Here is a 14,249-nt window from a genome sequence, read left to right as displayed (position 1 = left end):
AGAATTTGATCATTTACAAACCTGTTTTTACTAGTGATTGTCCAAACCTTCAGCAGTACACTGGTACCTCGGTTTACAACCACAATTGGTTCCGGAGGTCTGTACTTAAACCGAAGCGTACTTAACCTGAAGTGAACTTTCCCATTGAAAGCAATGGAAAGTGGATTAATCCGTTCCAGACGATGAAAAACACCCCCTAAAACAGCAACTTGAACACGAATTTTACTGTCTTAATGAGGCCATTGATCCATAAAATGAAGGCAATAATCAATGTACTGTACTATAAAATAATTAAGACAGTATTGTAGATGAATTTTTTTTAAAAAAATTCTTACCTGGGCTGATGATAGTCATTGTTTGAATGGGGGCTCAGGGTCCTCTTCCACAATCACTTCTCTCCTGCCATTCTGCAGCTGCCCAGAGCGTCCACGACTGGGCCACAGCCACGGAAGCGCTCCCATGGCTCCGCGAAGGCCAGGAGCAAAGACCTGGCAACCGCGAAGGCATCAGAGCGTCGTAGGCCTCAGAAACCTCGTTTTACTTACTTCCGGGTTACGATTGTTCGTAAACAGAAAATTCGTAAACCGAGGTGTTTGTAAACCGAGGTTCCACTGTATACTGTTGCACACCACCCCAATCTCCGAGCAGTGTAAGATTTCAGGGGTTCCAGGCGCTTACCTAGGGTTTGTGTTTCCATAGGAATGAGTTACAGTGGAGACTAAGGCAGCGTTTCTCAACCGCTGTTCCGCGGCACACTACTGTGCCGCGAGACGCTGGCTGGTGTGCCGCGACGTGCGGTGACGAGAAGGGCGATTGTCGCCCGCAATGCACCAGGGTGCCGGGCTGCCAGGGGCGCCGAGCTGCTGCGCCCGCGGCAGTCATCCGGCGCCCGCGGCAGTTGCGCCTGAGGCGCCCGTCATCACAGCCGCGCTGTGTGGGAGGGGGCAGGGGCTGACGCTGACGCTCCCGACGTTCGGGAGTCCTTTGCGCATGCGCAAAGCGCAGCTGTGGACTCCGGCGGTTTCTCCCGAACGTCGGGAGTCGTCCGGCGCCCTCCAGACGGCCGCGAGGCGCCCGCCGGAGTCCGCCCTGTGTGGGAGGGGGCAGGGCTGACGCTCTCATGGTCTCCCGACTCTGCCAGCCAGGTCTCCTCCCGAGGTTGGCAGCCCGGCGCAGCTCACGGGATGCCCAGGGGCCGTCAAGGCAGGTGCTCGGCTCCCGCCGGCGGCCCTTCTCCTGCCATGGCTGCCGCTGCGCACCCGGCTAGGCTCCAAGCAGGCGGCCGCGGGGCGGGTGTGTCACTGGGTCCGCTCCTCCTCCTCCTCCCTCGGCGGGGCTCTGAACTCCGTGTAGGTGTGTTTAAACTTTTATTGATGAAAAGTAAACTCTTCAGCATAAGTCTGTCATGATATTAACACGTATTTTCATTTTAGGCAGGCTAAATCATTTCGATTAATGACACAGCACTTCCTGTCGAGAATCCCAGCAAAACAATTTTGCATAGGTGTACGCCACACATTTCATTAAAGTGCGCATTCAGGGTATCCCCCCCCAAAAAAAAACCCATTTATTGAGTACATAATCATAAAAGGACATCATTTTCATTCATCAAACTAATGAAACAAAAGCTTCACTATTTCTTTTAAATTAACAACCAAACTTTAAAAATACAATCTTAAGTGAGACACAAATTACTATCTTTTTGGCAAGTGTTTCTTACAGTCATAATTATATAGTCAATATAGGGCGGCACAGAGTTAAATTTTTTAACTTTTTTAATGGTGGTGTGCCTCGAGATTTTTTTCACGGAACAAGGTTGAGAAACACTGGACTAAGGTGTATTCATGATATATGGTCTGTTTACACATATATACCACGAGCCTACAATGGAGGGGTTCACAGCATTAACACCCCAAGAGAGTCTTGCTTCTCCCATGGTTGCAGCCTTGGATTCCAGCAGTGTTGTGTCTCTGGCTTCCCAGCCTGTTGCTTCTAGCTCAAGGCAATCCATCACCCTCAAGGCCTTTTTGGGTGGCATTTGGCAACATTTGATGCCCACCACCACCTCCAGGATGGAGAGGACCCACCTATTTGTCCTCTGGTGCTGAGTCACTTCTTTTGTTACCTTAAAGACCCATATTTAGAGGGCCATTATCACACCAGAAAGCGAGCTTGGCTATTCCAGGAATTTGAATCCTTCCTTAGATTTTAGCCCTTGCTGGATCCAATAATTATAAGGGTCTCTGCATATAGCCTACTTCCACCCACCAAAACTTACCGGTATAACAGTACTTTAAAGCTGAAATTCACCACGTTATCAAATAGCTTCTCCATGTCCAAGTTTAAATGTTCCTGCTTCTGGTGATTTTTTTTAAAAAATATTTCCCATATTTGAACCAATTGATGAAAATACTTTTTAAGAGAATGCATTTTACTTCATTCCTGTATTTCAGACTTGCAACTGTTCCTGTTGTATTGTTATCTTCGCAGCGGGTATCCCAAAAAGGTCCAGGAGAAATTTGGCCATGCTAATCATGGATTTTTGTGGGTTGTGTAACAGAACAGACATGTTTGATAGACTTGGTTTATGAACCCAACTGACTCCCAGGTTGCCACCAGAGCTGGCTGAGACATCATGTAAACAATTTATTTGTGATTTTGGTCAGTTCAGTGACAGGTTATAGGGGAAATGAATGATTAACAAAATTTAAGACGCATTTGTCTAATGTAGGTAAACTTTGATTAAACCATCTGTTTCTTTGACGATCACCTGCTTGACTTCTAATCTAGTACAGGAAACTACTGGGGAATTCTCTGTACCAACTATCAAACATATTACATGGAAACTGCAGCAGTGATGATCCCACAAGATTTGCTAGTACTGTATCCTAGCAGTTTTATGGCTGCAACGTAATAGCCTCTGCGGCGGTTAAACGCAACGAGCCCGCGGCACCCTTACGTAGAGGTTAGCCTGGGACACGCTTAGAGTAAACGGACTCTCGGGGACACTAAACAGACGTGACTCATTCAACATAGTTCAAGGGGGCGGGGGGGAGGAAGAGTCCCGCGTGAACCCACAACGCATGCGCCGCGCTCTCGCGGAAACAACGCGCGCGTGCGCAGTGCCGCTAGGAAACGGCTCGATTTCCTGCCCATGCGCTCGGCCCCGCGGTCGCTGACTGATGACGCGCTCCGCCTGCCGAAGAGAGCGTGTGTAGAGGAGCCGCGGTGGGCGGGGTCTTCCTCTTCTGCTCGCTCCAAGGTGCCTGTGAAGTACGAGGCGGGCTCGGCTGGCAGGATGATGGGGGGAAAGAGCAGCGCCATCGCCGCGGGCCTCTGCGGGGCTCTCTTCATCGGCTACTGCATCTACTTCGACCGCAAGAGGAGGAGCGACCCCAACTTCAAGAACCGGCTGCGGGAACGTGAGTCGCGCTCTCTCTCTCGGCCGCCCTCCTCCTCGTGCAGCCGCCGGGCTTCCCCACCCCACTTGTAGCCGGCCCTGGATCGCCCCTCTGACCTGCCCCCCTCCCCGTCCCCCGCTCGATTGTCGGCTGGGCCTGTGAGGGTGGCCCTCCGGGGAAGCCCCGCTGGCTCCTCGCCCGCTTCCGAGGCTGCGATTCCTTCCGCGGCGCGATGGAGGAGGGTCCTTGCTCGCCATTAGCGGGTGCGGGGATTTTGCGGTGGCCCCGAGGACAAAGCAAAACCAGGCCTCCCAACTGGGCATGCCTCTGTCGTGGGCGGTCTTATTCCACTTGCTCCCTTGCATCGCCAGGCTCGCCTTCATTTCAAAGGTCACAAGGTGCATATGTTTGCATGAGGATCGCTTCACACACTGTTATGACCCACCTAGTGTGTGTTTTTTGCTGGATGCACGCAGAAACCGTGTGTGTGTGTGTAGCAAACACATGCTCCCTGCTGCATGAATCCTACTGGAGTTTGGGATGGGCTGTAGCATTCTGCGGTGGATATGCATGGTGATGTATATCGTGTTTCCTGCCACGTGTTTTGAGAAGGGTCCCTGGGAGTGCAGAAGCTTGTTGCATTTTTGATACTTTGTTTTGCACAGGTTTCCAAAAAACTTAAGTATCTTAATCAAGCTGTTGAGATTTTTCCCCCTGCATGGAAAAATGACCAAAGCCCACCTAGGTTTTTTTTGTCCCATGTTCATCCCTCCCATGCTGTGATTGGGTTTGTCACCTTCCAAGTACAGTACAGTACAGTATTGCAAAGTGAACACATGCAGCCTTTTCTGCTCATGTAGACTTCCCATGTGATTTAGAATCCTAGAGAGTTCAAAGTCCCCTAGTACACAAGTACCCCCTGAAAGATGATGAAGCCTCTAAGGACCCCGGATGGAGGAAGTGGACTCACAGGGAGTGGGGAAAGAATTTTGTAAAGTTAACCTGACTTATTAGGTACTTGCTATACTGTTACGCATTCTCAAACCCTCCTGGTACTGTTGCTGTTATAACTTCCAGGATAAGGATGGATGCAAGAGAAAAATGTAGAGTTATCCAAAATGCAGAATGTTCTCTCATACTTCTGCATTATTTCACCTCTTCAATAAAAAACTCATATTCTTTAATGTGATCGTTCTTTCTTAAAACACACGCTCACAGAAAGTGCCAAATTGTAAAACATGTTCTCAGAATTGAGCTGGTAGCTTTTCTGTGTGTGCTGAAATTTTTTCAGGGATTTATACAGACATTGTAAATATTTTGTGCTTTGTCTTCCTTTCTTGAGAACATTGTCTTCCAGTACGGTTTGCAGTAGAGCATGATAATACAATAGGAAGCAGTTAACTTGTTTCTGGGTGATGGGGCAGTCAAGTGATGTTGGGAGATGTGATATGTTAACTGTTTCTCTGTAGCTGTCCAGTATTCCTGCCATTCTGTCGCTATTCTTATAGGGCATGTGACAAATTGAGGCAGAATAGCTCCCCCACCCCAGAAGTGTGCTTCAAGGCAACATTGTATTTAATTATGCCACTAGGTGGTAGGTCTTCTCACAGTTATGAAAATGTTACCTCCACTCCCTGGTAGCAGTGGTCCTGCTGCTGTATAGGGCCTGCAGTGAGCTCAGGGGAAATAGTTTTATCCTAGGAAGTATGTTTCCAGGCAGTATAAAATGTAATTTTGCATAAGTTCTTATAAATAATTGCTCTATATACAGGCCTTTGTAGATGGTTGCTTGTCCAAATATGGACCCCTAGCTATATTATGTTTTATTTCTAGATGATATTTTGAAATGTCCAAGTGTTGTTCTCCCCCCCCCCCCCCAGTCAATTTGGAGTGCAAATAGTATTGTGATTCAAAGATCTATATATCCTTTTTTTTCCAGTAGATTACCTAAATATAGAAACTGAAAATGTGTGGTGTGTTTAATTCATAGGACGGAAGAAGCAGAAACTCGCCAAAGAAAGAGCAGGACTTTCAAAGGTATTGATACCTTGTTGACTTGAGTTCAGTTTTAGTTGTGGTACATTATACAGGGTGTACAGAATTAATTTCAAATTGGATTTTGGCTTGAAAGCACACATAAGCCTGCTCCATTCCACCCCATTTTGGGGCCACTTCTGGGTTGGCAGCGACAAGCGTGTGCATGATTGTGCGTTAATCGGACACGTAAAATGGTTGTTGTCTGTACTAACAACTGTTTTGATCTATGTTAGCCAACTTGAATCCAGATAATTTCCTGCACCACTCACCGAAAGTGTATTTTGTGTTTTCTGGCAGTCCCCCTTGCTCCCCAAATCATAGGCAATTCAGGAGAATTGCTGACCCTCAGAAGACTGCTTTTTTGAGGGGGGAGTGTTGAGGGGCTGGGGACCCCTTCCATGGATATATTCTAAATTAATTGTTTCCATGGAAAGAAGTTTCACAGAGTGTGGCTCAGTTCTGTAGCAAATGCTGATATGGAGGTGATCTCAGGAGTTCAGGCATTTTGCCAATGCTTAAAAACCTAACTTAAAAAAACCCTACTAGAATGCTCTTAAGTACTGTATTTAAAAGCATATGTGAGGAACAGGTTGTTGTGACTTATAAATGGCTGATTGCATAAATATCATTGTTACAGTTGCCTGATCTAAAAGATGCTGAAGCTGTTCAAAAGTTCTTCCTTGAAGAGATACAGCTGGGCGAGGAACTACTAGCACAAGGTTGTTGAAATTTCTACAAATGTGGGGGAATGGGGGAGTAAAAGATATTACCGTTCAAATAATGTTAATTTTTGAAATGGGACATAATGGGGAACAATAATTAACTGAGGGCTTCCTGGTTTGTATGCATGTGAAGTGGCTATGTGCAAGGCAGTGAGATTTGTTTATATCTCAGCTTAAGAAGCCTAGATATCATCATCCGGATGCAGCCATTGTTTAACATGATAGCATATCTTAACTGTCATGTTATATAAATCTAATACAGTGGAACTTCTACTTATGTTCACCTCCAGTTACGTATCCTTCGGGATACGTGTGCGGCAAACCCAGAAGTATTTTTCCGGGTTTCGCCCTGTGCACATGTGCAGAAGTGGTTCCTCTGGTTGCGGAAACCTCAGGATCCGACTGGAACTCCGTAATGGATCCCATCCGCAACTGTACAGATTTAGTACCCTATCCAGACTGGGAATCACCAATGTACTGGCCAGATGTGTGAACTGCAACTCGTGTAAGCCCCAGCCAGCACAGCCAGTAGTCAGGGATGATGGGCATTGGAGTCAGTAACATCTGGAACTGCATTGCCACATTGGTTACCCTGATCCAGGCTGCCAAAGACCAGTCATATTTAAAATTGCTTTCTTAAAAGTCAGAAATTTCCTACCATGATTACATTATTATCACAACCACCCTATCTTAAAAAGATGACATAATAAATGATAAAAAATCTACCTGGGAATTTTCTGGTTGTAGTGTCCATTCCAGTACTCAGTGAAATGGTGTCAAGTTGGGCGTTTCTGCCTTTCTCAAAGTCTCAAGTCAATAATGTATTTTGTTATCCATCGGCAAATGGAGGTTTGCTGTCTTCCATTTACTTGAAAATTTTATTCTAGTTGTAATGAGTATCTTGAGAATGCCTTCTCAGTTTTTGGATGCTAAGCTATCCATACAACCCAAATATAGTCTCAAGGGTAGTTAGGAATTATTTCTATTTCTACTTAAAAATGGCACCTGGGAATAAAGTGTTGGTAAATTGATTTAAATTCCTTTGGATATACTGTACAGTAAGATTTGCTATTAACTGAAGATGAGTGACAAATGAAGCCTGAAAGTGCAAAGCTAATGGTTGTCCTTTTTTCTGGCGACAAATCATAAACTGATTGTTTAATCAGTTTTGCTTTGAGATAAAACATAAGCCCTCTTCAGCTTTTCAGAGGTTACATGAGGAACTAAAGCATGGAAGGGTTGCTTCCCACTCCTAACAGCCCCATCCCTTTATGGATTGATGCCGGAATTCTGAAGGGGTGCCTTTCTAAGTGTGTTTAGCTAGAATCCTCCTGAAGACCACGGTAGAATCATGGTAGGATTCTAAGTATGTCATTGTCTAGGCCAGGCATAGGCAACCTTGGCTCTCCAGATGTTTTGGAACTCCAACTCCCATGATCCCTAGCTAACAGGGCCAGTGGTCAGGGATCATGGGAGTTGTAGTTCCAAAACATCTGGAGACCCAAGGTTGCCTATGCCTGGTCTAGGCAAACAGACAAAGAATCCCTCTTCAGACCTTGCCAATGAATGTGAGAAGGTTCAGGGTGCAGTCAAGAAGGCTATTGGAGATTGAGCTGGTGTGCTCTGCTCCTCTATACTTTATTTAGTTCATTTGTTCTAAATAGTCCATTTGTTCCATTGATGCTTCCAAACCTACTTTGAAGGTGAAATTTAGGGCATGCAATTTAAAGCCAATTTAATATGCTTCATATTTTACAGGAGACTATGAAAAGGGTGTTGATCACTTGACGAATGCCATTGCTGTGTGTGGACAACCGCAGCAGTTACTACAAGTTCTGCAGCAGACACTTCCGCCACCAGTGTTCCAGATGCTTCTCACTAAACTCCCCACAATTAGCCAGGTATGAAAAGCTGTTTTTTGCACTCCTTTTCATACTTTGAAATAGGAGTAGTCACAATCAACATTATTTGCCTCTTCCTGTGCATGTTTGTTCCCGTTGATTTTTAACAGGGTTGTTGCTCCCAAGAAAGTGTGCTCAGGATTGCAACTTTACAAATTGATTTTGGTGGTTTTGCTGATACTGAGACAAGTGTCTAATTCATCACATTGGTAGACTTGGCTTTAAAATTAGGGAGGTATTCTAACTGGAATTGAGCAAGTGGTGGCTCTGTTTTGTTTCATTTAGTGCAAATACATCCCATTTTCAACTCTAGTCCTCAAGGCAGCTCAGAAGATACAATGGACACTTAAAACAAAACAGCTCCACTTGAGCAGGAACTAGCATCCCACAAGGCAATTGGTGTTAAAAGGCCCTGGGGATCAGTCGAGTGGGAACAGAAGCAGGAACCTGGTGGTGTTTTTGCCTGCCTCATATTATGGCACGATTCTGACTTCTCAAGCAGCTCATGCAAGCAGCTTTTCTGGCACTTGTGCCTACTGCCTGCTTGCTTGCTGTCCTTGAGACCAAGGACTGCTTGTCAGAACAACTGCAGCTCTCAAACTCCATAACATTCATTCCTACTATATGCAGCTACTCTAAGTTATATCCAGAAGTGTGTTTCTGTTAACTCTTTTGATGCTTCTGTGAATGGAAGGAGGCGGCAGTTTGTATTCTATCCTGCCTTTTTTCCATTATGAAATCCAAGATGGCACACATGTGGTTCCCAGGCAGTCTCCTATCCAGTCACTGACCAGACACAGACCTGCTTAGCTTCAGCAAGTTAGTGGCCTCATTTTGCCTTCAGGCCATCTCCTGGGCAGCGTGGAAGGTGGTTGCAGAGAGGGGTGGGGGAATTAGTTGCCTCCTGCTTTCCATTCACAGAAGCTTTCATTGAATCAGTGAGCCTTCTGTGAGTGGAACAACGCAATTTGATGCAACCCTGTTGAAAGGGTTGAAGCAGATTTCCAATGTGCAAGAGCAATTATTTGCTTCCCTTTAATAAGAAGGGTTTACTATGTCTGAACAAACTCACATATAACTCAGAATTAAAGGGAAAAGATGATCTAGCAGTTTTATATATTCCTAGCTCCCAAGATGTCCTCCGATAATGTGTTCTGTGAAAGGCCACTTTTGAGGATTGTCTGTAAACTTCATTTGGTTCATGATGCAGCCGTCCACCCAGCTCCCAAATCCTAAATGACTGGGGTTCAGAGCTTGCCCTTAACTTCATGTCCCATCATATCTGACCATTTGCGATTCTGGCTGGGGCTGATGACAGTTTTAGTCCAACTTCCTGGAGGCCACGATGTTTGTTACCCCTGTTCTGTGGTACAGTCATGCTTTAATTGTCAGTGCCACCTGATAAAGGGCAGAGTGGCATTTGTGATGGATTCCTCACTATAGAACTTTCCCTATACCATTTTGGCAACCTCATCTGTTCAGGAGGTTAGTTCAAACCATATTGTTCATGTGAGCATGTCTGGAAGTATGAATTGGACAAGATATTCCTGAAAGAGAGGAGTTCCAAAAGTGTTTGCAGCACCACGAGGAGCAGTAAAAACCCTTATTTGCGCATGAGTTCCTTTGTTGGAGACCACTGGGTTACATTAGAAGCCATGTAAGCAGGCTTCCACTTTCTTCCCCATGCCCCCAACCTACTCTGGAGGGTCTCCCAACATTCTTGATCATATTTTAGGTAGCACTTCGTTGCAGAGGACAGGAAGTGGACTCCTATAGCATGGCTGGATGTTCCTTCCACTGGCAAATGGACACCTTTGGATTTCACCCACAGCCTGTTGCTCGTCAGACATTTCTGACAGATCTAAAACTTGAGTTAAACACAAACAAAAACAAATCAGACCTGGGCTTTTTAAGACCTTGCAGCTGCAATTAGAATTTGGAAAATGGGCCACACTATAGCTGCTAAAGGGCTATTTCAGTGTTTTCATTCTGGCTTAACATAAGAGACCTGCATAACCAAGATTTCTTGGTATTTCTTTCATTTAGTTAATTTCAAACCAACTAAATAAAGTGGAGTAAAATATTAACAGCAGTAATAGATGAAAGTTTAATTACTGGATCGCAGGTGCCTCAAGTTTGGTTGATGTTCGCTTGGCCAAATATTGCACAATTTCATTTTTATAAATACTGTATTTTGATTAGCAAGCTTATTAGATCCTTGCTGCACTTGCTGTTTACCTGCTGTTTTCTTACTAATGTTGATTTTCACAGAAGAGGGAGAATCTAAATTTAATTTTGCAGGTTGCGACTCATTCTGTAATTCACCCGACGAGAGAGTCTTATTACTCTAAGATGGTTCAAATATTTTCTTTTACAGAGAATTGTAAGTGCACAGTGCTTGGCTGAAGATGATGTGGAATGAGAAATTTCAGCTGGAAAAACAAATATTTCCTTAGCCCAAAATATGAGCATCACTTGGGGGGGAGGGAGGGGAGAGCAGGGTAAAGGAGTAAGCATAGAACTCATGAACTGTATACCACATTTGAACCGACCAAAGTTAATTTTAACTTTGAGTGGGTTGGTTTGGCTGGACTTTATTTATTATCTAGTGCAAAGTGTATTTTGATAAATTCATTTTATAAATACACCATGTTGAGTTATCATTCATGTCATTTATTACCGATACGGTTGCAGCATTGTACATATAAAAGATGTATTACTACAACATGAAAAAACCCTGTGCTCATTTTTGAAAAACCCAAAGCTAAGGCATTAAAAGACTTACCTACCCTCCCATGTGTATGTGTGCTCATTCAAATGTCAAAGGGATTGTGACAAATTTCAGCATGTTCTGTACAGTGCCCGGGACTATTATTTTTCAGATAGCTCTTATTAACTTTATTTTGTCTTTGGTTCTTTGGCTCTAATGGACCTACAAGGAACCTTATACCAAGTAAAATAACAAAACAAAACAATAATTTAAAAATGACTCCTAAATCATTTTAAATGCAGTTTTACTGTAATCAATCTCGAAAAATATACCGGTAACTGAGAAGAAAAATGTATTACAGTGGTACCAAGGTTTACGAACACCTCGGGTTACGAACTTTCGGTTTACGAACAATCGAAACCCGAAAGTAAGTAACCCGAGGTGTCTGAGGCCTATGGAGGCCTCCACGGAGGCATCAGAGCGTCCACGACTGGGACGCAGTCACGGAAGCGCTCCGATGCCTTCATGGAGGCAAACTGCGCGGAAAGGAGCCTTTCTTCCCCGATACAAGTGCCCTGCACTGCGGCCGCGTCTCATTCAAGGCGGCTGAGAACAGCGCTGGAAACCCAGGGTGTGTGTGTGTGTGTGTTTCCCCTCAGAAGCTCTTACCTCGCGCATAGAAAAGGGCTCCCAGCAGCAGCAGCAACAGCAGCTGTGGAGGAGGAGGCAGGCAGACGCTCCCGAGCCGCTTCATGGTGGAGACCCCTGCTGCAGCTCCCGCAGCCCCTGCACGACACAGCCTCTGCCCTGATTGGCGAGTGGCTTGGCGAGTCGTTTCGCTGCACGATGGTGGCAGTGCCTGCGGCTCTCCATCCCTCTCTCTCCGCGGTGCTGGCCGGGCGACCTTCCTCCTCCTCAGAGCGGCCACCGCCAGACGCCAGGAATGGCCGGGGTGGTTTGCGGTGCGTCTAGCTCTGGTTAGAGCGTCGGCGGCTGCTGCTTCTCTCGACCCCGTGCCGATGTCTCTCTCCACCCTGCAGGGGTGCAACGGTAAAGGCCCGGCTTCACTTCTCTTGACCCCTCCGCGAGGCCGGGCCTTCGCCGTCGCGCTCCTGCGACGCCTCTCCACCTTTGCCGTTGCGTTCCTGGAGGTCATGCCGCCCAGGAGCGCGATGGCGAAGGTGGAGAGACGTCGCAGGAGCGTGACGGCGAAGGCCCAGCCTCACGGAGGGGTCGAGATTTTTTTAATATTGTTTGCCAGGATGGACAACTTTGCTGTATTTTTTTTTAAGTGACAGAATTACACACTGAACAATTTTGTTCTCCGGGAAATGTCCAGACCATGTAGTCAACAGTATGTACTTGTTTCCCTGCAGAATTCTTTATCATTGATTTGACCCAGCTGTGTCCATACATATTTCCCTTAATGAAATATTTTCCTGCTTATTTAACATTACTTAACATTAGCCGGCCAAATAAAATACATATACTGGGTTGCATCCAAAGCAGCAGTTGCCCAAGGGAAAATTTCCCATCCCCTCTCTCCACTGCCACCCTCATTGCTCCTCACCCCCCCCCCCGAAAAAGGACATCTCCTGAAGGTTGGTGGAGTCTCGGAAAAGGCTTGGAATGTGATGCTGCTTGGAGGAGGAGATGGGGACTGAAAGGTAATCTTAAACTCACTGCCTGAAGGGAGCGGGGAATGCAGACTGCAGTGCAGCTGATGTAAGTCAAGCTTAACTATAATTCAGATTACTGGTTAGATGTGCTGGGTGAGGAAAGGATCGCTACTAAATCCCTTAATGCTTTGCGGGCATTGTAAACACTGACCCAGTTGTTAAGCTGCTGTAGCTACTAGAAGCGGTGGTGCACTGTTGGTACAAGAGCCAAAAAAGGAGCAGAGGTTGGGGTCAAGGAGTGGAGACTAGTTGGAATCCTATGCTAACACTGAAGTTGTGCTCACCTCCAATGCCGGTAGAAGGCTTTCTTGTGAAACTAATGTTGCAGTTCTCCCACTGAAGTAAGTGGAGAGCGCTAGCTCAATGGTCTGACAGATGAACTCTATAGCTAATCATGACATGGCCCTGCAGATGTATTAGTCCAAGTTAGGGTTAGGCACATCATTTATCAAGGCATGTATTGTGGACTCACATCAACTTGTCTCCTTCTCACAACTACTTTCTGTCCCAATGTATTTTTAAAAATCGTAACGTCAGCAAAAATATTGTTACTCATTACGTACTTGCTTGTTACCTAGAAAGGTCTCCAAATGACGTGCATTTATAAACATTAAAAAAAACATTATACCATGAAAGGAAGAAAAGCCACAAAATATGTAACTTTTTAATAAATGTATAGCAGCCCCTACCAACAACAGAAAGCTTTGGTTCTACACTAACAATTAAACATAATCAACTCAGCCCAGCAAAGGCCTTTTTTTGGGGGGGGGGAAGGTAAGTTTATACCTGGTTCCAAAAAGATGTCGGTGAAGGTGCCAGGCAGACCTCACTGGGAAGACCATGGCACAGGTGGGAGCTGCAACTGAAAAAGGCCTTCTCCCTTGTCATAATCCTCAGAGGAGCGATCTGGAGAGAGGCCTGGGATGAAGATCTGAGGGTCCAGGTAGATTCCTATCAATGATCGATACAGTTCAGTATAAACAATACTGTTTGGGATTATTCCATCTTCCATCACAAATTGTTGCTGAGTGCCAGCTCATATAATTCCTTTGGGAAGTGGCTTCCTCACCAGGTGACTGGATCTGGTTTCAGCAGCACAAAAAGTAAAGTCTTGTACTCAGTTGGGATGTGAGCTTGGTGGTGGTTTTAGTTGCAACTGGCCAACCAATCTTACTATGTCTAGCTAGTGCACACACCAACCCCCAATGAAATCCTGGTCATTGTATGTTACCATGACTCAATATAACAGTGAACTTGTGGCACAAATACATGGGAAGGACAAGGGTATCAATGGCTACAACTCCTGATGGCTATATTATCACCTCCAGTATTAGTGGTAAAAGGTAAAGGGACCCCTGACCATTGGGTCCAGTCGTGACTGACTCTGGGGTTGCGCGCTCATCTCGCGTTATTGGCCGAGGGAGCCGGCGTACAGCTTCCAGGTCGTGGCCAGCATGACAAAGCCGTTTCTGGTGAACCAGAGCAGCACACGGAAACGCCATTTACCTTCCCGTTGGAGCGGTACCTATTTATCTACTTGCAGTTTGACGTGCTTTTGAGCTGCTAGGTTGGCCGGAGCTGGGACCGAGCAATGGGAGCTCACCCCGTTGTAGGGATTCGAACCACGGACCTTCTGATCAGCAAGCCCTAGTCTCTGTGGTTTAACCCACAGCGCCACCCGTATCCTCAGTATCAGTGGTAGCAGGTCTCTAAATGCCAGTTGTTATCATTATCCCCACCTCTTCTTTCCCTGATTCTCTCCTTCACAATGTCTATGACAGCAGTATCTAAAACTGAAT

General features: G+C 45.8%; 1 protein-coding gene and 1 non-coding gene across 2 annotated transcripts; both read left to right on the top strand.

Moving 5' to 3' along the window:
- The first annotated feature begins 3,258 nt into the window (after positions 1-3,258).
- TOMM20 (translocase of outer mitochondrial membrane 20) lies at positions 3,259-10,857 on the top strand. The gene is made up of 5 exons (XM_035108420.3): positions 3,259-3,422; positions 5,392-5,438; positions 6,076-6,157; positions 7,919-8,061; positions 10,439-10,857. Exons 1-5 carry the CDS (start codon positions 3,299-3,301, stop codon positions 10,481-10,483), a joined length of 441 nt encoding a protein of 146 aa, XP_034964311.1. The 5' UTR covers positions 3,259-3,298; the 3' UTR covers positions 10,484-10,857.
- LOC118083291 (small nucleolar RNA SNORA14) lies at positions 4,433-4,573 on the top strand. Its single transcript, XR_004692367.1, has one exon. It is a non-coding gene; the product is annotated as a small nucleolar RNA SNORA14 (small nucleolar RNA).
- Positions 10,858-14,249: the final 3,392 nt, after the last annotated feature.

This window comes from Zootoca vivipara, chromosome 3 (assembly GCF_965207765.1).
Source record: "Zootoca vivipara chromosome 3, rZooViv2.hap1.1, whole genome shotgun sequence".
NCBI classification, from domain to species: domain Eukaryota; kingdom Metazoa; phylum Chordata; class Lepidosauria; order Squamata; family Lacertidae; genus Zootoca; species Zootoca vivipara.
Note: the sequence above shows the minus strand (reverse complement) of the source record. Positions and strands in the feature narration are given on the sequence as shown.